We start from the raw sequence: 25,026 nt of genomic DNA on the forward strand, positions 1-25,026 counted from the left end.
CATTTATAATTAAGGTACCTTAAAGCTGTACGTAAAATAAGCATTTATGAGAAATACCCGTATACATGACAGTTCAAACAGCCTATACACTGTTCAGCTCGTCGCTTTATTATTCATCTTTAATTGCTGTACTCTCTTAACTTGGACTTAATCGCAACACCCCCGTTATGAATCTACAGTTTTTTCTTCGAAAGAATAACTGGTTCGGATTATAACTCAACAAGTGATAAAACTCGTGGTGTACCGATAGCTGAAGAATGGTATAACAGAAGGGAAAATCTTTTTTAAATATTGAGGTCTCTAAAAATCGTTAATTACTCTTCAAAATCTTCAGTAGATACAGCTTTGATGCAATGCATTGTTCTCTTGTGGCATTCTCATTATTCGAACCAATAATCACCATTTCAATGTCATCTTCGGCCTTTCTTCTTTAATTGCCAAATTAGCATACAAATTGTAAATAATAATGAATTCAGAAGAAAGGATCTCTATAAGGAAATGAAACTCTTTGTAACAATAAAATGTTTATTTATTTACATATTTTTCTTTACTATAAAAGACACGAATGAAACTCAAAGCTGTATAACGAAATATAAGATTAAACAATCATTACTCTCAAGTAGGAATGAACATAAATACGACGAATACTATACTGAACTGACATTTTTTGCGAAGCATATCAGTCGCTAAGAAGATCATCATCAAGATTGATGTCCTGAAAAATAAAAATGATATAATGTTCTCAGTATTAAACTCAAAGAACTAACCGTGGTATCGATATTATCGTCCAAATTCACTCCATCTAAGTCCAAATCTTCATCGTCGATATCATCGTCATCGCTCAAAAGAAGAGCTGACGGCCTATATTAAAAATCTCTTCAAGAGTCAAAACTTTACCAAGAAGATAATTTTTCCATGAATTATGGTTGGAAACGAGCTCAAAACTTGATAAATAGTGAGTTTAAGTGTGCGTTAGTTAATTAACGTAAAACTGCAATAGACGTTTTATATTCTGTCTATTTTTGAATGGTTCCAAGTACATTGAACTTTCATTGACTATATTCATTGTACTCATTGTTTTTTTATATTTCCTATAGAGGTTAATGTTCTTAAAGGTTACTTTTATTCTAATCAGATGCATTAAAATTTAGTTCTTAGAACCCCAAGTGTATTACCTACCTACTCTGAGTTTGAAGTTCACTGGGAGCAATGGAAGCTTTAAATGTACTGCTCGAAGCAGTTAGACCCGAATCAGAGCTTTGACATTCTGCTATAATATTCCTTTCATGATTTGGAGTCGCAGTGGTAGCTTGAGCTGCTGGAATCAACGTGTTTCGCCTTTCAAATACCTTCTGAGCTGCCACAGCTTCAGCTAGGCCTGAACAATTAATAATCACTTTGACTTAAATTATCAAAGATCGTAAAAAAGTAAAATGAATAGGGATGTTCCCAGTTGTGGAGAGTGCGTTTAAAAAAAATTGAATTTATAACAAAAAGACACCAGTTATATACCTAATAAATATAGGTAGTGACATTTTATCACATGTTAACTAGATTTGACAAATTGACAACGGTGCAATATTTTAATGCAATTTAAGCAAAATTTCAGTTTTAGTCGCATCTTCGGAAGATTAACTAGAAACTTCCAGAAACTGACACTTTTAATAATAATGTTAAACCTTTATTAATGAGTAACTCTAACCTGGGAATAAGTTTTCATACTGTTTCGGATCCGCCAAACTTTGTGCTGCTTTTTCGTTGGTTTGTGCCAATTTTTCTTTCCACAAATCCACAACTTCTGAGATTTTGTCTGGTAAATACGACCTAAATATACGAAATATATATTATTTCAAAAGATTTTTATGAAGTGGAAAAATTCCGTTTTTATCCAAAATTTTGTCTTTCTGAACATGTAGTATAATAAACTAAAACCCGGATGTCTGAAAAACTTTTAAAGCAACCTACTCCTTTCCTCGTTTTTTTTTTAATTCTTTTTAAGAATAAAAAATTATATTAAACTATTTGATAAAACAAAACACAAATTTAAAAAATTCACTTACCGGGCGAAAAAGGCTGCTTCAGGCAAACGACCATTTTCTATTAAAATGTTCAAACATTTCTCCAAATCGCCGACTAACAAATAAGATAAAAATGATAAGTTGAATTTTTCTTCTTGTTGTGTAGTTTCCGCTAAATACTGTACTAAATTTTGGTCTCCGGAACTGGTGGCTAACAGGAGCAAATCTCCATAATTTTGGGCTTTTTGCATACACTCCTTGGCTACAAAAAATATTGGAGAATTTTTAAAATGTGATAAAATTTCTATCAATGTCTACGAATCAAAGATTTTACAAAGGTGTCACAAATACCTAGCATTTCATTCTTGAAATTCTCCGCCTAATATAACTCATGCATTGAAAATTCTATATGAAGACCGATATGCATTCCAAGTCCAGGGATTATTTGCGGTTGCTTGAAAGGATTAATTTTTTTTGCTATGAATCTAAAAACATATGTAAATGTCTTACAAAACTTCAAAGTATTTGGTTTATTTTATGTTATGGACTTCAAAGAGATTCTGTCGCATATTTTAAAGAATTTCATAGGGCATTTATGGATTTTTTGTAATTTTAAAAACACTTTTCACATTTTTCGTTCACTTTTTATCTTTGTGTTAAACTAATGCAACTGAAGCCAAATAACTGATTATAACGAAAACAGATTTCTTAACATTATCTCCACATCTAACAGACGAAGTGTCTGTATAATAGAGAAAGAAATGTCTGCAAATCCAATAAATCAGATACAAACTATTCCTCACCTAACTGCAGATTATTCGTGCTGGCGGCTAACTCTCCCAGCTGACTCCATTTCTGTGGGCTATTCGCCTCGATCGCCAAAGCTCTAGCAGTGTTCAAGTCCTCCAAAGCTATGGCCAGCTCGAATTTGTGTTCTGGATCGCTGGAAACGGCCAAAGCTTGCTGCTTGAAGCCCTGCTTCTCCAGGAAATGGGCCACTCTAGTCCGGTGCTCTTTAGGAATAGACGGCAACACTCGATCAGCTGTCGCAAAGTCTTTGCGCATAACAGCAGTTTGGTATTCAAGAACCTAATGATTCAATGACAAATGATTTTTTCTGTTGAATCTGGATAAATGCACATTTTTGCAGGAATAGCAATAGATTTTATGTAGATTTTTAACAGAGGAAACTCTTTTGTTAATACTTACCGAAAGCAACAACAGATAACTGACAACCCCCAATTCTTTATCTGCCAGGTATAAGCGATCATCTTTGGGAACGTAGCCCAAGACATAGAGCGGTCGGTCCAAGTGAGCAATGGTTACCAGTTCACCCCCCACGAAGTAGTTTATTCGATTTACAGCGTTCGTGTAGATGAAACAGTCGCCTACCCACAATCCCGTACGGACGCTTTCGTTTATCTAAATCAAAATTTTATATTACAGTGCCTATATAATGTTCAATAAATATTTATTTATTTTTTGTTTGTTCCTTTATTAATTTGGTTTTCATCACAACTTCATGGAAAATCTTTATTTCACAACTAAATAATGGACTCGAAGATTTGTTAAAAATTACATAAAAATCCAAATTTGGACTATTTTGACAAGAACTTTAGCACAACTTTTGTTTCACATTTGGCCATCATTTGCATCAGCTGAGAAAAACTAACCTTTGCAGCCTAAGAAATTAAACTCCAAAACTAGGACATTATGGCAACAAATTTTAAACAAGTAATCTGTTAAATAGGACGTAGATGATGCCTTATAAAGGGAGTATGAATTAGTATGTGAATAAGACAGGGTACTCCACCCAAATAGGATTGTTCCATATTTCTTTTAACATTACACTTAGGATAAAATGGGTAAGTACGAAGGTGGATCAAATATAAGCAAGATTTTTCGTTCTGAGCGTTTCACAGTCAAGGGACGGCGGGGTGGCTTCAGGTAACTTTACAGAGGAATGTCAAGAGAAGGGAGATCCGTTTTCCGAACTTCGCCAATCGCTTCAGTAGTCTGTTGTGCAATGTCGGAGAAAGAAGTACCGTCGTCCGCAGCGCAGCGCATAATAATTAAATTTCTTACTTGGAAAGACATCAAGCCTGCCGAAATCTTGCGTAGATTGACAGCATAGTTCGGTAATGAAACATTGTTAAGACCTCGTGCGTTTGCCTGGCATACAGAGATCAACAAAGGCCGTGGAAAAGTTGAGAAAAAGACTCACAATCGTCATCCTCGGACGAGCATCATGGAGGACTGTTTTTTGATCGGTATGACGTTTTACACATAAACTTTTTGCACGATCGTCGCACTATCAATGTAGCATACTACTGTAACCATCTGAGTAAGGTTAGACTTTGTTATCGTGAGAAAAGACGTGCAATGCCAATGAGAAAAGTCATTGTGCTTCAGGAAAATGCTCAACCCCATACTGCAATGCTCATTCGCAACAAATTGGAGAAATTGGGATGGGAAACTCTTGAACACCCTACATACAACCCTGACCATTCATCCTGCGATTTTGACCTCTTCGGACCACTCAAAGAGGCGTTGAGAGGCCACCGATTTGACGATGATACAGCAGTAGAAGTGTACGCGCGTAATTGGCTGTTGACACGACCCTCTTCTTTCTACGATAAAGGCATCACAAAAAGTCCAATACGGTGGGAAAAATGCATTAATAAAGGGGGGGCTTATGTAGAAAAATGATACATACAGCTTTCTTTGTTACTATGAATAAAAAACTTTGTATAAGCAACGTCTCGTTTATATTTAATCCACCCTCGTACTTAGCAGGTTGAAAACAATGAAAGTTTATATCTTCCAATCAGTTTTTCTAATCTGTTTATATCCTTGTCACTGTAGAGTGTTTCTTTATGCGGAATATTTATTTTAAAAAAATGAATTCTCACCTCTCCCAAAACATCAAAGGCGGACTCGACACCGTCCTCGGCAACTTCATTATTTTCTCGCGCTTTCTGAACTTGGTCCACATCAAAAGAAAGAATATAGTAGCTGTCTTCAGTAGCTAGACATACCAAACTGCCACTAAGGAAAAAACAATTAAGCTAAACACAACTGAAATGTTTTAGGAACAAAAGAGAAAAGATATAAAAAATACACAAAAAAACTTTTAAAAAGGTGATTAAAGTAAATAAACCATTTTAAAACTAGATTTTTTTTACCTGTCAGCCCAATAAACAGCCTTGGGTTGAATCTCGATTCTTCTCACCAACTCCAATGAATCCCAGTCATAGAAACTGAGCCCGGCCACCGACTTTACGCCTAAGAGATAACCACCGAAAATCCCGTCTGTCGATGATTCGGGCTTAAACTGTTTCTTTTCTTTGAAGTTTTTGAATATTCTTATTGTAGAGGCTAAAGAAATACACAATAATGTTTTTTTTATTCCAAAGAAAAATGAAATGATATGAAGTGAAGATGAAATGAAATGAAATTCGAAAATCATAAAAGCCAAAAGAGCCAAAAGAGCAAGAGCAGAAGAGAAGAGAAATTATACCTGACTCTCTTATTGCATATTCACTGGAATCTTGAGCCCAAACAAACTCCTGTGCACTTCCAAAGGCCTTGTTTCTCAGAGCCATGGCAGTGTAAATGATATATTCTCCATCTCCACATACAACTACAAACCTTCCATTTGGGTTGTGTTGGATAGATTGGGGATATATTTCGCACGCGCCCATATCTTTAACTGCTACAGGAAGTTTCTCTCCATCTCTAATTTCTGCACCTATAGAAGAAAATTACCACCAAGTGCTCACATTCAAAAAAATATATATTTTTTAACTTAAAGAATTAATTTACCCTCAGATAGGGCCTTAAGATTGGCCTGTTGAAGTTCGCAGTGACGAGCCCATATAATTTTTCCTCCATTAACGTCCATGCTGACTGCAGGCTCTTCCCTACCCACTTTTACCATAATGCTCCCTGAAAACGTAGGTTTTTATTCAAACAAGAAAATCAGAAAAATATATGTGTTAAAGTACACTTTACATGTTAAAATATTAATCTGAACAAAAAATATTAGATCCACTTTTGCATAAGCATATGCTGAAACTTGAGTTAGATCACAGTTAAAAAAATAACCACATTAATGGGCATTACCTTCATCATATCCTACTGCCACATTATTTGAACCTTTAAGGCAATTTATGGCCCACACTCTCTCAAATCCATAATTGAGACTGCTCTCCAGACGATGAGTATTTGCATGCCAAACTCTAACGGTTCCATCTTCACTTCCTGTATGAATAAAAATGTAAATTATATTAAAAACATTTATTTGCCATTATGAAAAAATTCTATGTAAATATGCAGGCTGTAAGATCCATTATTATTTTAAATACAGTATTAGAAACATGAATATTAAGGGTAGAGCTCATATGGCATAATTATAAAATTATGCACATTTTTTGACTGACCTGTTAACACAACTGGTAGTTCTGGATGGAAACACACAGCTGTAACATTATCCCCATGTCCCTCCAGTGTTTGCACACAAGTCTTATTCTGGTAATCCCATATTTTTACAAGTCTATCATCAGCTCCAGAAATCAGATATGGTTTATCACCACCATGGTAATAATCAACACAGTTGACACCTTTTTCATGCCCTTCCAACGTAAAATTGGCAGTTGGAGAGCCTAAATTTTCCAGATTCATTAACAATGCATTTTTAAGATTAATATTTATTACCTAATTGCCATACTTTCAATGTTCTATCTAAAGAAGCACTGGCAAATGTATTATTGTCCTTGGGGTTAATTGCAATTTGCATTATGTAGTGAGAGTGTCCTTCAAACACTTGTTGGCATACCCAGGCTTTGTCCCAGTTCCATAATTTGATGAACATATCATCTGGGAATTAAAAAATATGTAAATAATTCTTTAGTAATGGTTCTAATTTGAATTCTTAACATTTACATTTGAATGCTGTGTTTTTTTAATGATTTCTTTAAACAATTGAAATGAAAATTACTAATTATTTTTGGTAAGTTTCATATACTCAAACTACTGAAATACTTTTATTTTGAATTAACTTGATAAATAATGCTTACTAAATAACATCTTTTACTTACCACTGCTGGTTAAAACAAATGGTTGAGTAGGATGTATAACAATGCATCTCAAATAATCTGAATGAGCCTCAAATTTGTGCACCCTCTCTAACGTATTATAATTGAAAACTCTCAACTGCATATCATCAGAACCAGTTACAATCCAATTCTTTCTCGGAACAAATTTGGCAGCTCTAACAGGAAGATCACAGACTTCAAAAGTTTTAAGCAACTGCTGGTTTTCGAGGTTGAAAACATTTACTATCCCACTGTATAATGAGCAAAGCATCCAGGGCTCTGTGGGGTGCAAATCTACACATTTCACTCTGTCAGAGCGAGCGGTTAGCTTGCGCTTTATATCTAATCTGAGAGGCTGCAATAAAAGCAATTATAAGGGCCTTGTTGATTATGATTAAAGGGAAAAACTTACCATTTTTGGTTAATGAATGGGCCTTAGTTATAGTCAATATACCACTTTTCAAATGCTTTTTTCCTTCTGTAAAATCTTGTACACGAACTTATAAACACATCAGCAGAACATATGTCAAAAGTGACATTTGAGTCTTCTCAGTTTTTCTAACCTCACTTTTGAAGAATACCGCTATTGAAGTGAATTTCCACAACCTACCCTGCTCTACTTACTCTTTCGCAATTACCCACATTTGAACTAATTAAGTCTAAAGCTGAATAAAAAATCGTTCACTTCCAAAATATATGTGTAAGATAAATTGCTGAATGTAATAGCAGTCCTATTTTCTACGGTACGTCCAGATGTAATGGTAATACGTGGTTGACGTCATAGGAATGGAGTAATTAGAACAGTGCCCGGAATTTTTAATTCAAAGCACCTATTTATCTTCGCAAATAAGTGAGGTTTGGAAATGTAAAGTTGTTGACAATAACAACATAATTTTAAATTAATAATAATTAAATGTAACTTAAAAGAAGTACTCAAATTACAGAAGTACGAAGTAGGAACTTGCTAGATCACATTCGTTTTCAGAGCTATAGTAGGTAAGTACAAATAGGCACTTATATGCAATGACAAATTATAATAAATATTTAAATTTAATACACAATAGGACTCGCAAATATACAGAATGTTTCATCAATAAGTTAAAAAACATTTGAAGAAATAAATTTTGTTCATATATATACACGTAAAGTGCCCATTTTACAAGCCCTACTATTGGAATTTTGATTATCTTATGAGATATAAGATGGGTTAAATTAGAGCAAACTTTCGCAATTTAAAGTTTAATAAGAATACGTTTTCAAATCTGCGGTATTACTAAAAGTATCCTCAATATTCTCGTTTTGTTTTTCCTTCTAAATCAGAAATGATACGCTATAAAAAGAATTTAACAAAAATATTTTTAAACATCTTTTCAGAATACTTTTTGATGGTGTTTTCCATTTTTTTCCATTGTACCAAGTTTCCAGGGTGTGAAGTGCAACTTTAGTGTATATCTTATAGCCCCCATATTCAGTTGTTGGATATTTAGGTCACTCTTTTATTTCCAATTTCACTGATAAGAAACATGTCACAGTAAATGTTTTCAAATTGGTGAAAACAGTTTTTGTTTTTTCGGTAAAAGTGTTATAGATTTACAAGCAAAAACATGAAGTAACAAACTTTTAGTTTTTTATGTTTTATATATCCATACATACATACATGTATGCATATTATATATTGGAACCATTGCCCATTTGAAAACACATTGTTATTAAAATTTCAATTGCAAAACTACTTTAATTTAACTGGGGTTATATCTCTTTTGATAACTGAGATTCCACTGTATATTTAATTATGAATTGATTCCTTTTTTTATATTATATTTTTGCATAAATGCTAAAAAATTCAACCATAAATTATATCTGTCAAAAACCTTGTAATGCATGTTTTGTTTCTGAAATGCAGGATGTTGAATTTTAAATTTTTTAGGTCTAATAGTATTTTGAATATTTAGTTCTAAATTAGACATAAATATTACTTAGTATTCAGCTTTAGTCTGTATTCTTGTTCCAAATTGCTCCACCTCATCAATCAGAGCTGCTTGAAAAATTATTCATTTACGTCTCATCAAAGTAGGAAGCAACAGAGTTTATCAAATTTCATCACACTTTAAGTCTTCTACACATCTCTTTTTGTTGTATTGATTCAGTTAAATCAATAATAATTATTATCTGTAAAAGTAATAATATTTGATAGCAATTTAACAAAAAAGTTTGTTTTAGTTCTTTCTAAAATGTTTTAAAATAAATTTAACCAATGGTGTATTAACAAAGATGGAGAAAATTCACTGTCCTGAATACACTGGGGCCTCAGAACCCCTAGATTTTACCACTTATTTCAAGGAATATCAGTCATCAATTCAGCTTTGCCTCAATTCCTCAGATGACACTTTCGCTCAAAGATCCATAATCATGAATCAAGAGTTTGATCTTCAACTTAATGTAGATGATATCAAATCCTTGGAAAACTTATGCACGTAAGCTGGTATAGACTAAGTGAAAGGAGCTTAGCAATCCTAATATCAACTAATTTTAGAGTGAATAAACTTACAGTTCCTGATGAAAACTTGAGTTTACCTTTAACAGAAATTCCAGAAGTCCTTGCTATTAAAGAGGCTCACCCAATTACTGCTGCAGCTCAAAGCCTTGAGACAGTAGAATCATTACAGTACTTTCATGACTATATGCTCGGTAATATAATACCGCTCATACCTTCGTGCACTGGAAAAGCATATAATAAGGCAGGTTTAGAAACAAAAAATGTTTCACACAGCGGTCTTAATTTTGTTGGGAATGGGGGTATCCAAAGTAGATCTTATATACATATGTATGTACCTAACGCCCTAATGGAGATATGTGTAAAATTGAAATTATTCTCCCCCCATAATCTAAACATAATTTGAACCACCCTGTACATCATTTGGGTATAGTAATTTCGTCTTCCAGGAAAATGGTTTTGAGCCAGATATTGAACCGGGATCTGCCTTTACATATTCTGTTACCGTCTATAGACCTATTAACACTTTATTAAATGTACGTTGGACGAATCAAAGAGTTAGGGCTCAATATGATATTCAAGTTTTAAATACAACAACTTTAGTTGAATTGGCAAATAGAATTAAGTGTGTGTCAGATGTGTTTGTGACCAGAGAGGTTGAGAGTGTTGAAGAGGTTGTCGGCGTGGGCGATAATCCAAAGGTATTTATTATTGTGATTTGATTAGTTTGGAAGATAATTTCGTTTTAAGGTATGTTGTGTAGAGGCATCTTTTTTTTTAAGGAAAACTACCCTTCCAGATGTATTTTCATTGAGAATGTGTTTTATAATGATATGTCACATCCAAATGCCATAGATTATTCAGAAGTGGTTAGAAAGTGGGCAGCTGAAAAGGATATTAATGGTTTTAAAAACAAATCAATGGAAGGGGTGAGAATTTCATTTTAGCATAAAAATATAATAAAAAATAGGATTTTGTTTTGTGATAGGTTCAGATAGGATCTCTGAAATTTCGTCTAGGATATGGTTATGTCTATATTCATCAAGGTAACTGCGAGCATCTCATCAGTTTCTCAGATGCCAAACTTCTCCAATCATCAGATCTTCGAGTATCTAAATTGTAAGTTCTCAACCTACATTAAGTAAGTCTTTCTCAATTATCTGTTCCTTATTCTAGATATCCGCAAGTCAACTCAATTAAACGCCTTACATTTTTTCATTGTTACATCTGTCATATAAATCACGCCTCGTGGTTGGTGGTAGGGAGTGATAGATTGCCAATGAGACGCACATTTTTTTGCGAGAAATGCTGTAAATCCTACATGTTTATTGACGGCAAGAAGATTGGCAGGTTTCAACTGTATCCATACCATATTTATGACAATGATTCAGATCATGAAGAAGGATCATAGGCAATTGTTGTGTTTTAGTAATTGGTGCAAATGATATGGGACCGTGACTTATAAATAATTTTTGCGCAATATGAAAGAATTATCAATACAAATAATAACGAATAAAAGACGATATTTCTATTATTAGTCAATTGCTTTTTTCAGTAAGAACCCTTCACGCCTAAAAATAGTTACAAAACATACGTCAACATGCATAGCACACTTATTTCTATGTCGACACATACGAGTGCTAGCCACATAGAAAAATTTAATCTACTACTTGTTCAAAAACTGTTATTTTAAAGTTCAGGACAGGCCACAACTCTATTAACAATTTTCAAGTAAATTAAATGCATTTGATGTCAACCTTTTTTTTACCAGACGGGAAAGTTATTTTAATAGTTGTCATTTATAATTAACACTCCTTAGAAATAGTCCTTGAATTGCCCTCAATCAGTTTATATAGGTTACCTGTTTTGTAGTCTCCTCCATTGGAATCTCAGTTGTCTTAAGAAATACAAGATTTATTAAATTAGAGCAAAATCGCGTAGTTCAAAGCATAATAAGATTACGTTTCTAAATTGTCAATATTGATAATATTTTTCTTACTATACGCGAAACACTAAAATGTTGCTTTTTATCAAACTTGGTATTACTAATAACCTGCTCTAATAAGAGACAGTACTTCTTGTAGATATTTATAAATCGTTTGCATAGTATATAAATTTCGCTAAATAAAACCTTAAAGCTAGAGAAAGACAATACTATGTAGGAATATGTGATGTGTTCTAACACTTTTCTATAATTGAGCAATGTTGCAACTTAGATAAGTGGTTATATCTCTCCTCATGCAAAACGACTGTTTTTGGGACTTATTAGATCTAAAAGCTATGTATACCTTGCTTAGCATCAATTGAATCCATTTGGATTTGGGATAGGCTTATTAATAGAAAGGAAAGTTGGTTTGACAATTATTTAATTGTACTGAACGCCCTTATTTGAGGTATAAAACTTGATTCAAGAAGGTACAGTTAGTTATAATTAATTTAATCATCTGTACTTTCTTATTAAGTTATATATTAGTTAATATGGTAATACCGTATTAACTAATAATAAAATTAGTCGCGCTTATCTCTTTCCTCCAACCCTTGGAGCGGCCTTCTGAACAACCTTCGCGACTTTTTGCTTAGGGGCTGGCTTTGCTTTTCCAGCTGCAGGCTTCTTTGCAGCAATAGGTTTAGTAGATTTTTTTGCTTCTTTTGCAGCCCTAAAATACATTTGACTTAGATAACCTATAGAAAAACTACAATGAAAGCAAATTGAACTTTTGCTTCAAATGTAGTGATTTTTAATAGTTTACTACCTTATGAGCAAAACATAGCAACGGTAAGAAATCACCTTAATGTCTGCAGCATTAACACTACCAAATGATTATTATCAATCCACCATTTAATAGTATCTACTGCAAATCCAAAATACATTTAAACTAAAATTATTGATTCACATAACATATCATTAACATACTGTCAGGAAATTTAATGAAAATGAAAAGCACTTATTTTATACACAAATACTGAAGAAAACATCATTATATTACTGTTACCATTTTAAAATTTTTAAATGTACTTTTAACAAAATTCTTCATATCTTTATGAAAAGAAATCTTTTTTCAACTTTAATTGCATCTGGAAAGAGTTAGATGCAATATTGTAATTACAATAATGTCAAAACTCTCTTTAAAAATTTTTAAATTTACAAAAAATTTGTAAATCTAACCAATTACACACAAACTGATCTCCAGTCAAATCACTCGACTGAATTAGCATGCTTACATAGCACTATGGCACTGTGTAATTTAGATTGAAATCCTTACATTAACAATGCATTATATGAATCTGTAGTTTCAGTTTTAAGTTTGACAGTTTATAAGGAATTAAGAAACATAAAAACACAATGTATAAACTGCCCCACAATGAATTTAACCTCACTTAATTTTTTTACATTACCATAATCAGAAAATATAATCTGGGCTTTAAATGGTACTCCCCTTACAACTATAACATACCTAATTGCTTGCTCTCGTTGAGCTTCCCTAACCTCAGGCCTCTGATTCCTCTTGGCCAAAATATCATTTAAAGATGCCCCAACAATGGCACGCTGGAACTTTTGCGTCCTGCGGGTGCGCTTTTTGGCGGCTTCCTCTTCTTGACCTTTTTTGTGTTTACGCCTGTAAAGCACGGTCCACGTCACCTTACGAGGATTCCTCTTCATTAAATGGGCCCTCTCGCATTTTGAGTTCAAGAAGGTGAAGTTCTAAAAACAAATTAAGAGGTTATGTTTGACACAGTTTTTTGGTGGGTTGTTTAGAGGGAATTATTAGAATGAAGCTAAGTGCTGGGTGCATTAAAAGGGATATTTACTTTTCCGTCCACTTTGACCATGGTTTTTCCATGGCCGGGGTGTATTTTGTATCCACTGTAGGCACAGAGTCCGATCCTAAAAATTAAAACTATTATTGTAGAACTGAAGCGACAAGTGCTATTTTACTAGAAATATGTTTAAAATTGGTGTAAAATTTAAGATGATTTAACTTAAATAGGATTTTTCAAACTTACTTCATTTTGGCCAAAAATCTGAAAATGAAAGGAAAACAAACTTGCGCCTGCGCAAAATCTATTCAAGACTGTCAGTGTCTATGTCAAAGTTATCACTTTTGCAACTGCAGTTATGGCGGCGATGGTAACAAGGCCACTAATTCAACATGTCATCCATTATAATCCTAAACGATTGTAGAACGATTAGGAATCGCTGCAAGTGCGTAATCCTACATTCGCATTATTAAAGAAAAACGCACCCGACGACTACAAAAAATTTTTCGAAGAAGTAGAAGAAAAGAGCAGATTCTTCTGCACCGAGTTAAAAGAGCGCTTAGCAGTGGTCACCAGCTCCCCAAAAATTCTCAAAAACTGTCAGAAAAGGGCTAAAGCTGTGGCATGACGAGGTGAAAAATGCAACAGCATTAAAGGAAAAAATGTTCAAAAGCTGGCAAAATTGCATTTAAAACGGCAATTACGATCAACAATTTGAAATGCTGGTCAACGCTTTCTCAGAGTCAAATCCAGATTTGAAAGCAAAATAACTGCTACATTTACAATCGGTAGCACTTGGAAGCTAAGAATATGTACAATTTGGGAAATGTTGGAAATTTGAAATAGTGTAGAGTGTTTGGCGCCTCTGCAAGCTATTGTTAGTGAATGTAGTGCAATGAGAAGGATAATGAATGGGGAAAAATGAATAAAACGAAGAACTGATTGCTTATGTACATATATAACAACTATCATATACTTTTCCTTCAATCCTGCATTCCTAATTACCCAATTTGAAATTGAAATAAGTGGCTTTCTTATTTCTCCTGATTCCTATTGGTTAGTAAGTACTTACCGATTTAAACAATGTACAGGGTGTCCCAACTAAAATTTGCACCTCATGAAATCTCTGATTTCGTCCAAAAGTGGGAAAAATGCTAAAATATGTCAATTTTAACTTGAGGAAGGACCAAATTTGATCTTGGTTTTGAAGTAATTTCTGCACCCCTCTAGTGCCCAGTCACCTCTTCAAAAGCTTTAAATGGGAACAGGGACCGAGTGACATATTTTAAAGCTGCTTCCATTCTCTATGCAAAAGCTTTTTTTTCAAGATGGAGCGATTGGTTTTTTAGAACACTGCCTAGATGACTGAAAGGAAACAAAAAGTGGTTATTAAAAAACAATTTAATTTAATGAATGTATTGATCAAAATTTCCATCATCAACTTCCATGCATAACACAGGCGATTGGAAAATTTTTAACGTTTTGTAACATTTTTTGGCGTGATTAAACGGCACTCTACGACGATTCGTTTTCGAAGCATTTGTAGAGATGCAGGTGGTGTACCATCAACTTTAGACTTTAAGTGACCCCAGAAAAATAAATCTAGAAAAGCTAAAATTTCAATTATTACTGCAAAGAAGGTCATATTTCTTAGTCCGTTCCTACCAAAATAATTGTTTATAATTCGAATGAAAGTGTACTGTATTAACAATGTTGAAAATTTCAATGAGCCTACAACAATTTCGTGATTCTAAAAAACCAATTGCTCAAATTTGAAAAAAACACCTTGCCATTTCAAGCTTTCGAAGGAGTGGCTAGAGAGATGCAGACGTTACTTTGAAACCAAGATCGAATTTGGTCCCCCCTCAAGTTAAAATTGACATATTTTAGCATTTTTCCCATATTTGGATGAAATCGGAGATTTCATGGGATGCAAATTTTAGTTGGGATACCTTGTATAGATATCACCAGTTCGTCATTTGGAAACATAGGGATTGTGCAAATGGGAGAAGAACCGCATAAGGTTTAATACGTCCATGACAAAGACCAACGAAGTGGGTTGCGAGGCTAGGGGCTGACGTGGGCGGAGTCAGTTCAGTGTTACCAGATCTCTCACCGTTTCAGAATTTTTAATAATATAAATTCTGGTAACGGATTAGTTGCTTTTTTTGTGTTTATTTACATTGGAGCTTTTGGCTCCGATATTTAAAAAAAATCCCATCACCGCGAAGGCAGCGAAATCTATACTAATCCAAACATTAAAGTGGAGCCGCCGGCCCGACTGATCCGCCCATTTCGTTGATCTTCGTCAGAGGGATATTAAACATTATACGGTCCTTGTCCCACTTGCACAATTAGTATGTTTTCATTTGAATTGGTGATACCTGTATAAATAGATGTATAGGAGCATAACGCACTACAATCAGTAAATTTAATACAGTCACACCATGCTCAATTACCACGTGTGAGCCCATAAATGTCAATTTCATAAGTATCTATTTGTATACCAATAAATTAATTTTATACATTGTTATTAACACAAATGTTATTTATTGCACACACAAATAAAGCTGTTCAAGGTTGCCTGGCCTAGGCAACAACATATAATGTAAGTACATAATTCATATAATAAAATCTTATCTTGTAAGCAAGATAAATTACTGTATATTTAGATACTTTATTGGTATTAACCCATCAGTAATTGTTTTCCATTGAGTTTTGAATGGGTATTTTTGGACATTTCTTTAACTAAAATTTTTGTTTCTTTTGAAGGGTGTATAGGTGTAAGTACCTACACAATAGACCCGTATCATAAATATAAAAAAATGTTTATAACTACTTCTAATAAATTCGAAAATGCATTTTATTTATGTTCGTACCTCTAAGTGGTTTTAGTTTTCTATGTATCCAAATAATAATCTGAGCGTTCTTTTCTTCATTTGCATAAGCGACTGAGATTATTAAGCCCGTAATTGGTCAAGCCTTATAAATAGAAGTCTTATTAATCTGAACAAAATACGAAAGAGCGCTCGGTATCATTTTTCCTCTCAGTTTTTAGCATACCTGTTTATGTTCAATTGAACATATTTCCTTTTTATTTGAAACATGTATTAAGTGTCCATGTACAAATAAAGTTGCTCTTTCAGAATGTCTCCAAAAAAGGAACCCGCAATTGTGATCATTGGAGCTGGTGCTGCAGGAATAGCTGCATATGCCAAACTCATATCTCATGGGTTCAGCAATGTTGTCGTTTTAGAAGCAGAAAATCGAATAGGAGGACGTATCCATTCAATTCCATTTGAAGGCACTACTGTGGAGCTTGGAGCTCAATGGGTTAGTACAAAATTTATACCTAGGTGCGCTATAAAATGAAATTATATATAGATACATGGTGAAGAAGGAAACGCTGTTTACGACATGGTGAAAGATTTAGGACTTGTGGATCATCCAAAAAGCTCCACATATCACGACCTCACATATTTTTCCTCAGTGGGAGAAAAACTGAACAAAAACTTTACTGATCAGCTACATGAAATCGCGTGCAATGTAGCTGAAGATGTAGAGGCGGCTGCAAAAAGTAGGACCACTTTAAAACAATACTTCTATGATCAGTAAGTGACAAAAAATCTCAGTTTGCAGATTTTATTAGTTATTTTAATGTTTCAGATATGATGCTATTGTTGACCAGAAATATGGCGTTAATAATAAAGAAATTGTTCGTATAGCCAAAATGATCAAAGAATGGTATTGCAAGTTCTACTTATGTATGGACCCTGCTGATTCTTTAGATACAGTGGCTGTAGACAGTCTATTCATGTATGAAGAAGTTGATGGAGACCACTTAATTCACTGGAAAACCAATGGGTATTCAACAATTTTTGATGTTATGATGGTAGTTATCTCCTTCTACGTTTTCAAACGGTTTACTTTAAGTTATACTTTTAGGATAAAGCCAATGTGTCTAAAAAGGATTTTATGGAACATAACTTAAAGCTGAATAAAGTTGTAAATAAAGTGAAATGGATTGGCAAAAACGTGGAAGTACATTCCTCAGATGGTTCGATATTTTTGGCCGACCACGTTATATTAACAGTATCGATAGGGGTTCTTAAACAAAACCATGTAAAATGGTTTGAGCCTAGTTTACCTATCTATAAAATTAACTGTATCGACAACATACCTTTGGGGTGTTGTCAAAAAATTATTCTAAAATTTCCCATAAAATGGTGGCCAAGCGAGATAAAAGATTTTAGCTTTGTTTGGACTGAAGAAGACCGGAAATTACTGCCCGAAGAATTTCCTGTAGGACCTATACACAATGGAAGGTTATAGTTCATAAAAGGTATTATATTTATTGTAGTAAAGTAGTTAATATATCATTAGGTCTTGGCTGGAAGACATATTCGGGTTTTACACAGTGGATAGTGATCCTAACATTTTGCTTGGATGGTTGGTAGGGCCAATGAACAGAGAAGTGGAATTATTAGAGGATGACGTGGTTTTAAATGCTTCCATGTTTCTACTTAAAAAATTCGTTGGCAGTCACTATAAAATAGTACAACCAACTAATATATTAAGGTTCTTATTATTAGCATTAACTTTTCAATCGTATAATTTAATATCTTCCAATACAGATCAAAATGGGGTACCAACCCTAACTTCCTAGGCACTTATTCATATGTTGGCGTGGAAACACAAAAAAAAGGAGTTACCAGAGAGGATTTAGCCAAACCTCTGGTTTTTAATGAGAAAGAGATTATCCTCTTTGCTGGGGAAGCCACTATTGACAAGTTCTTCTCAACGGTTCATGGAGCTGTGGAAAGCGGGTACAGGGAAGCGGAAAGACTGATAAAGATTTATCAGTAAGTATCAAGATGAATGCATTAAGTAGACTAATATTTTATAGAGTTGTTTTATTGCTAACAAATCTCTATGAGATTTTATACATATTGTGCCTTTAATAATATATTATTGTTTCTTGACCTGAACCTTATTTCAAATTTCCTATGCAGCTTTGTTGCAAACCTTTCTGACGTTCTTACAGCTACACGTACTTTTACGCCCCATCAAAAACACCCAAAAGTTGACATCCTATCTAGTTCTCTATCAATGTTTCAAGAAAACTTCGATATATGTCCTTCAATAGAGCTATATTTTTTGTAAATTCGCGGAGTTTTTAAAAGTCCTTTCAGATTTACGAATATCTCTAAAATTCTTCCTTAAGACTATTTCATTCTATTTATTTTTCTTTTTCCAAAAATTGTTTTAAAAAGGTCTAGAATGTGTCAAAATTTGAAGATATTTAGTCACTCCCAAAATTTTGTATGAACTCTGCAATCATCAAAATTTTAAGAAATTTTGAAAAATAATTTGCAACTCATTTAAAATAATTCAGAAATCCCACAATGTCTTAGAGTCAGGTAATAAGGACCTCAATTCTTGAAAATTTCCCTTATAGACATCCAAAATTCTCTAAAGAAACTCCAACTATATCGTATCACTCTTCATAGAAAGTCAGACATACATATAGGAACAAAAATGTTAAATTGACTGACTTGACCTGACACTAAAATTTTATTAAGCGAGCTTTAAAAATGCCTCCCAGCTTTCAAAATTGCACTGCACCAAACATTTTATTTCTCAAAAACATACTTACTATAAAGGAAATCAGGACCTTCAATCATAAACCTTTAGACATCATGTAGATTGATCAAAATATCTCATTAGACGTTAAAATATCTCTAAGAAATCCCAAAACAGTCTTAAAGTCCTTTAGAAGTATATAATAAAAAAGCACTCTACTATTGTACTTTCAAATCAATTCCAAAAATCTACACATTTTAACCATTTTTTCAGACACACCCAACATTATCAGTTTGTCATTGTGGGAGCTGGTATGGCAGGTCTTGGAGCTGCTACCAGGCTTTCAGAAAGTGGATTAAACAATTTCTTAATATTTGAGTCTCAAGACCAACCAGGAGGTAGAATTCGAACAATTTACGTTGATGGTAAGCCTTTGGATTTGGGTGCTCAATGGATGCATGGCAAAGATAATCCTCTATACAAACTTGCAGTTGAAAATAACCTATTGGAAGGTTTGTAGTGGTAAATAAAATGATTCCAAATAATATTTATAATGATTCTATAGAAAAACAATCTGAAGAAGGCATTGGTAAATATGTGCGAAGCAATGGTGATGAGATAGATCCATTTACAGTGGAATTAGTCTCGTTTACAATAGGTAAAATTTTGGAAGATTGCGCGAAATTGGCCAAATCTGAAGAACCAGCTTCATGTCTGAGAGAATATCTGGAAAAGCATTTTTCCCAATACCTCCAAGAACAAGTTCTGGATGATCGAGAAAAAGAAATATTCAGGGAGCTCTATGATTGGCATGTGAGATTTCAGGTCATTGACAACTCCTGTACTGATCTATCTAGGCTCAGCTCAAAAAGATGGGGAGATTATGTATGTTTGGACGATGAAGCTCACTCGAATTTCAAATTCGGATATGAATCTTTGATTAAAGTCATCATGGAGAGTCTTCCTATAAATGATTCTATTAGATACAACTGTGAAGTTGTAGATGTTGGTTTCACTGAAGATAAAAAAGTTGAAGTAAAGCTTAAAGATGGAGGTTCTGTGGTGTGTGAGCATTTAATCTTAACTCCCTCTTTAGGAGTTTTGAAGGAATCAAAGTGGCTTTCCAACGTTTTACCTTTGAAATTGATCGATAATATTGCAAATATGGGGTTTGCGGCTATTAGTAAAATTTTTCTGTTTTACGATTACAAATGGTGGGGTGACAGCAAGGGTAAGATTTAAGAGAATATAACCGATGAAGGTATAATTATTACCTACTCACTTTAAGGTTTCCAATTACTATGGGGTAAAGATTATGTGTTTGAAGAACAGAATTCATGGCTAAAGCAAATCACTGGTTTCGATGAAGTCTTCCACCACGATAACACTTTAATGACCTGGGTGGGAGGTGATTCGGTTCAACAAGTAGAAACACTACACACTGATGTCATTGCCAAGCAATGCACTCAATTTCTGCAGAAATTCTTGCTAAATTATACAGTGCCAATGCCCAATAAAGTTATCAGGTACCTATTATCCTTCTTATAGTATTGTTTATTTTTTAAAATATTTTATTTTCAGAACTCAATGGCTCTCCAATCAATTTGTTAAAGGAAGCTACTGCCATATCACTCCAGAATGTGATTCTCCAGATTCAGGAATACGAGTTTTAATGGAGCCTGTTATCGTAGGAGGAGTGCCAAGGATTGTTTTGGCAGGAGAAGCAGTTCATTCCACTCATTATTCGACAACACATGGTGCTTTTGAATCTGGTTTTGAACAGGCCCAAATTTTGTGTAATTATATTAATCATGGGGCCCGATAAAGTAATCAAAAAAATTATTAGTGTGGTAATTTCTTTTATTAAAGAGATGTAACAAAGTAGAAAGTGAAGAAAAACCTCGATTAAAATAAGTAAATTAAAGAGAATAGTTTCAAATTCCGGATACTCTGGTGAATAGAAATTTACGACATAAAGAATTTCTTAATTTCTAAAAGTATTTCTTTTCATTCTATATTTAGTCTGATATTTCCATTTCCTTTCATAGCCTCTATGAAGTTGTGATAAAAATATAGCGATCTTGCATTAATTGAAGACTTTTTGTAATTTCCCATCCTATTTCTTGAGTCCTGTACAAATTCATAATAACACCTAATGTGAACAAGAAGTGGTCTCGTAAGTTAAACGAATGCATCGAATATTTATACCTTAAATCCTGAGCTCTATGGGTTTAAAAGCTAGTGAAATCTGCTTAAAATTTCGGTATATACAGACCTGAAAGTTTCTCGAACATATTAATCAAATTACTGAAGCTTTAAGAAAGAATTTTCTTAATGCCTTTTCAATTCACAGAGGTATAAGGAATTACGAAATTTATAACATGTCTTGAACCTCGAAAGGTTCAAATATAGGATGTCTATGTAGATACTAAAAGTTTAGAGAAAATCTTCTAGCTTCACCTGCATTCCTTTCTGGGATTTAGAAGTTAAAAGTGCTATATTTCAAACGTAGATATTTCGAAAAATTGAAATTTAGAGATCTATAGAAGTATGAAAATATACAAAGGGTTCTATTTGAAATAAAAAAGTTGAAATTTAATGCACATTTTTGAGCCACCAGGTATATTTAAAATTACGTCTAGCCTTATACCTCTATCACCATCTTATAACTTTTGTATTTAAACCGTTCTTCTAGCTCTACGGGATTTTGAAATAATTGCTGGCGCATAAATTCTGGGACACCCAGAATATGTGTTGGGTTTTGATTTTGCACGACGAGACGCGGCGGAGGGACGATTTCTAATTCTTAGAACAAATTTCTGTAATTCTCAGTAAACGAATCGATCATGAATGAATCCAGCCGATCATTATAAAAATTTATCACATAATTTGGTACTAGAGAGATAGTTAGAAAACCTTAGCTCAGCAGTAATCTATTTTCATTCATGAGTATTAAACACTATCTGCCCATTGATACCTCAGCCATGACTGCCACGAGGCAATACAACAGAAAAACATACCAAGATAACAATTGGCAAAAAATATTACAATCTTCTAGAAAACTAGACATTAAATTGCACAGTTCTGTCTCAACCGGATGAGGTGTTAAAGTTATATGACCCCAACGTAAACACTCGATAATTTTTCGCTGAGTTATGGGATTGCGAAAGCGAACTAACCATAATGTGTTCAGAAATTGTTATAGAATAGGAGAAGTATTTACAAAACGTTTTAGGCTTTATAGAAAGGCCGACATTATAATTTATGTCCGCATTGAGAAGGTTCTTTGAAATGTGAGCCAAAGGGTGATGAATCAACTCCTAATGCTTCTTCTCTTGCACCGATGAATTTCTAGACTCCCCACGTCTTTTTTTATTGTATTTCATGCAACTTTTAATAACTCAAAATCTCGGAATGTTGGTAGTTAACCGAATAATTTTCGTTCGCTCAATGGGTCTCCCGAATTGATGGGTAAACATAACCCTTTGGCCTCCCGCCGGTATTTGTTCACCATTAAAATTTCAGGCATATTAACCCTTTAACTGGCAACGGCGTATTTGTTGTTCGTTCCGGTAATCCACCGAGATTACAGTCTGCTTTTCCGGCCTTAATTACCACGCGGAGGTGTAATTATGTAGTTTTGTTGGTTTTTCCATTTGGGTGATAGACAATTCGTCCAATTTGCATGTGAAAATAAGCCGGAAGTGCAGAAAGTAATCCCAAAATTGTTCGTAAAAAATGACTTTACAGCAGAGTTTTCAGGGCTTAAAGAGAACTCATCACCACATTAATCCTTAGTTGAATAGAAGATTCACTTTTTGCAAGTGCTGGTTTAAGTTGGGACTTAAAATTCCGAACTAAAATATTAACTCGACAGCACCTTCAGTTCGTTGTAAATATTAAATCGGTTGACCTGTTTGGTTGGATGGCCAACCGAACTCCGCTGGTTTATATCTGCGAGGATCTGTTGGTCGCACTCTCCAAAGAGTAACAATTTCCTATAACGCTCGAGTCTAAATTTGCGACAAATAAGTATTTCCTGCTTCAACCCCCTAAACATTTTTTAATTACTCCCCGACAGTAAACAGTCCCCTTAACTCCGTCATAAATCCGCGAATGCGCCCCGAATAAATAATAATAATCACTGTCATTCTGCGGAAGATTAGCCAATAAACCAACAGTGGGATGTCATTCAAGCTATGTCATTTAGTCGGGTCTAATAGCGGTATTGTCCTAGATGCAGCATGCCATTGAAATAAGAGGGAGCAGGGGTTGAAGCGCTCCCCCCAGCTATGCTGTTAAACAATCGGCTGCAAACGAGCGGTTTGGAGAAGGGTATTAGTTAATTGCTCAAATTTTCCATGTAATGACTCTATGATGGTATAGTTCAGTTTTCCATAGACGATCGGAAAAAGTCGACTTATGCATAGGGTTGAAAAGATAGGGTCAATTTGGCTACTGAGGAAGGTGACTCCGGATTTGGAGAGTAGAACTGATGATGAGGAGTCGAGAAATCAACCCACCATGTGTGTCACAAGAATTATTGATATTACTACTGGACGTTATTGCAACACCTTGACATTATGGCGGACTGAAATTTGGATAAATTCACTATTGTTTAATGCTCATTAATTTCATTCAGTTTAAAGTTATAATTCATTGCGGTGTCGTAAACAACAAACATTTTTCCCATCAATATTCGATTTTTATCTTTATCGAAATAAAATGTAACCGGTCAGACTGCAGCGGTGTTTATTAAAAGAAAAGCTTTTCTCATAAATCCTCTAAGCTGACTTTTCGGAGTTTTTCCTGCGGCCGGGGCGCACATCTGAAACCCCATAAATCTGCTTAAGCAGCGATAAAGTTGATATTGCCAGAGCATTGTGACGTAGCGGGACATATTTCAGGGCGTATGTTTATAAAATTCCGGTTCTGGTACTGTGTATAAGTTTAAATTCTCGTTGGGAAGTTTTTATTTCAACACTAGGAAGATAAAGGGGAGATGCAGATTTATCTAAGACTGAAGCTTTCTCGATGAAAATGAGGGATTTTAACATTTAGGCTAAGATTTCTTATGTATATTTTCGCTAACTGCTCAGAACCTTTTGAAATGTGCGAAAATTTTTAAAAATATTTTGCTGATCAGAACGAGGTGAAGTAGATTCTTCAATCAAGAAGTATCTTTCAAAATATAAGAAATTCCGACAATCTTTTTAATACAACTCGAAACTAGTCAAAATTGTTTAAAATATACCAAAATTAATTAGATGTTTCTTTACTAAAAACAATCTCGGAATAACATTTAAAATGTTCAAAGTCCAAATCTTCAAGTAATCCGGACAGAACAAAACATAAAAAATTTGAAATACCGACCGATTCACATCCGAAAAAAGTTATTGATCTTTAAATTTTTCATTTTGAAAAATTCGCAATACCTTAGGAAATGGATGTACTCCATTGCATGTCTTTCATAAACTATGAAAGCAAGCAGTTTTCGATAAAATCTGTCAATTTTATGGCGATGTTAAGCTTTAGAGTCGTACCAAAACTTGACTCGCTAAAAATGAGAATAAACTTTTGACCATTCATCTCCTTTATATTCAAAGCTTCATAGGTTGGAAAAAGCTTTGAGAACGGAAGTGCGCCACTGTTTTTCACAAATTGCGAAAGTTCATAAAATCATCTAAAAAATATGTGAATTTTATGATTGTAATACTAGTAACTGTGTCGTAACCAGGAAGGTTTGAAAACTGGACAAAATTGAGCTATTCATGTTTTCAATAATCTGATTTAGGGAACACGTAATTACTGCGAGATTTCAGATAATAATTACGACACTATTTTATCGATAATTAAAGCTCATTTTGAATAAAATTTGTAAGTTTTATGTCGATTTTAAAAGTACCAGAGCCGTACCTAGAAAGGTTCGAAAAATAAACAGAAAATCGCTATTATTTTGAAAAATCCGTAAAAGATTGTCATTTACTGTACTAATGAGACCATGAGTTATCCTATTATCTAAAATAGACTGTAATAATTTATAAAGTTTTTTAAATCAGTTAATTTATGGCAGTAT

At 33.9% G+C, this 25,026-nt stretch overlaps 4 protein-coding genes across 8 annotated transcripts; 2 read left to right on the forward strand and 2 right to left on the reverse strand.

Moving 5' to 3' along the window:
* Positions 1 to 507: 507 nt before the first annotated feature.
* Positions 508 to 7,645, reverse strand: beta'COP (coatomer subunit beta'). The gene is made up of 16 exons (XM_066397387.1): positions 7,527 to 7,645; positions 7,118 to 7,469; positions 6,735 to 6,896; positions 6,461 to 6,682; positions 6,144 to 6,281; positions 5,844 to 5,966; positions 5,539 to 5,769; positions 5,204 to 5,396; positions 4,931 to 5,066; positions 3,228 to 3,440; positions 2,822 to 3,107; positions 2,061 to 2,280; positions 1,703 to 1,824; positions 1,162 to 1,378; positions 768 to 840; positions 508 to 715 (listed from the first exon to the last, which is right to left on the reverse strand). Exons 1-14 carry the CDS (start codon positions 7,527 to 7,529, stop codon positions 1,176 to 1,178), a joined length of 2,604 nt encoding a protein of 867 aa, XP_066253484.1. The 5' UTR covers positions 7,530 to 7,645; the 3' UTR covers positions 508 to 715; positions 768 to 840; positions 1,162 to 1,175.
* Positions 7,646 to 7,989: 344 nt separating this feature from the next.
* Positions 7,990 to 11,079, forward strand: Pbp49 (proximal sequence element A Pbp49). 2 transcript variants are annotated; one of them, XM_066397421.1, is made up of 7 exons: positions 7,990 to 8,110; positions 9,335 to 9,588; positions 9,648 to 9,852; positions 10,058 to 10,309; positions 10,391 to 10,537; positions 10,597 to 10,727; positions 10,785 to 11,079. In XM_066397421.1, exons 2-7 carry the CDS (start codon positions 9,386 to 9,388, stop codon positions 11,017 to 11,019), a joined length of 1,173 nt encoding a protein of 390 aa, XP_066253518.1. In that variant the 5' UTR covers positions 7,990 to 8,110; positions 9,335 to 9,385; the 3' UTR covers positions 11,020 to 11,079. The 2 variants fall into 2 exon arrangements, with proteins under 2 accessions (XP_066253518.1, XP_066253519.1); XM_066397422.1 differs by lacking the exon at positions 7,990 to 8,110 and having other exon boundaries at positions 9,330 to 9,588.
* Positions 11,080 to 11,957: 878 nt separating this feature from the next.
* On the reverse strand, positions 11,958 to 13,742 carry RpL24 (ribosomal protein L24). Its single transcript, XM_066397423.1, has 4 exons — positions 13,614 to 13,742; positions 13,419 to 13,494; positions 13,064 to 13,311; positions 11,958 to 12,265 (listed from the first exon to the last, which is right to left on the reverse strand). Exons 1-4 carry the CDS (start codon positions 13,616 to 13,618, stop codon positions 12,127 to 12,129), a joined length of 468 nt encoding a protein of 155 aa, XP_066253520.1. The 5' UTR covers positions 13,619 to 13,742; the 3' UTR covers positions 11,958 to 12,126.
* Positions 13,743 to 15,759: 2,017 nt separating this feature from the next.
* LOC136413706 (spermine oxidase-like) lies at positions 15,760 to 20,829 on the forward strand. 4 transcript variants are annotated; one of them, XM_066397392.1, is made up of 11 exons: positions 15,760 to 15,831; positions 16,514 to 16,700; positions 16,752 to 16,978; positions 17,034 to 17,259; positions 17,313 to 17,692; positions 17,751 to 17,945; positions 18,002 to 18,229; positions 19,224 to 19,462; positions 19,516 to 20,181; positions 20,239 to 20,476; positions 20,532 to 20,829. In XM_066397392.1, the coding sequence occupies exons 1-11, from the start codon at positions 15,815 to 15,817 to the stop codon at positions 20,773 to 20,775; spliced, it is 2,847 nt and encodes a 948-aa protein (XP_066253489.1). In that variant the 5' UTR covers positions 15,760 to 15,814; the 3' UTR covers positions 20,776 to 20,829. The 4 variants fall into 4 exon arrangements, with proteins under 4 accessions (XP_066253489.1, XP_066253493.1, XP_066253491.1 ...); XM_066397394.1 differs by lacking the exon at positions 15,760 to 15,831 and adding an exon at positions 15,877 to 15,975; XM_066397395.1 differs by lacking the exon at positions 15,760 to 15,831 and adding an exon at positions 16,078 to 16,150.
* Positions 20,830 to 25,026: the final 4,197 nt, after the last annotated feature.

Source organism: Euwallacea similis, chromosome 15, assembly GCF_039881205.1.
Source record: "Euwallacea similis isolate ESF13 chromosome 15, ESF131.1, whole genome shotgun sequence".
Taxonomy (NCBI): Eukaryota; Metazoa; Arthropoda; class Insecta; order Coleoptera; family Curculionidae; genus Euwallacea; species Euwallacea similis.

Coding starts and splice junctions, on each gene's coding strand:
- RpL24 (XM_066397423.1), bottom strand. Junction 13,312..13,418: donor TGGTCAAAGTGGACGGAAAA/GTAAATATCCCT, acceptor ATTTGTTTTTAG/AACTTCACCTTCTTGAACTC. Junction 12,266..13,063: donor CAACGAGAGCAAGCAATTAG/GTATGTTATAGT, acceptor AATGTATTTTAG/GGCTGCAAAAGAAGCAAAAA.
- LOC136413706 (XM_066397392.1), top strand. Junction 16,701..16,751: donor TGGAGCTTGGAGCTCAATGG/GTTAGTACAAAA, acceptor AATTATATATAG/ATACATGGTGAAGAAGGAAA. Junction 20,182..20,238: donor ATGGTGGGGTGACAGCAAGG/GTAAGATTTAAG, acceptor ACTCACTTTAAG/GTTTCCAATTACTATGGGGT.
- Pbp49 (XM_066397421.1), top strand. CDS start 9,386: ATGGAGAAAATTCACTGTCCTGAATACACTGGGGCCTCAGAACCCCTA. Junction 9,853..10,057: donor CTGGAAAAGCATATAATAAG/GCAGGTTTAGAA, acceptor TTCGTCTTCCAG/GAAAATGGTTTTGAGCCAGA. Junction 10,538..10,596: donor AAAACAAATCAATGGAAGGG/GTGAGAATTTCA, acceptor GTTTTGTGATAG/GTTCAGATAGGATCTCTGAA.
- beta'COP (XM_066397387.1), bottom strand. Junction 6,897..7,117: donor ATTTGTTTTAACCAGCAGTG/GTAAGTAAAAGA, acceptor TTTAATTCCCAG/ATGATATGTTCATCAAATTA. Junction 1,825..2,060: donor GAAGCAGCCTTTTTCGCCCG/GTAAGTGAATTT, acceptor TCGTATATTTAG/GTCGTATTTACCAGACAAAA.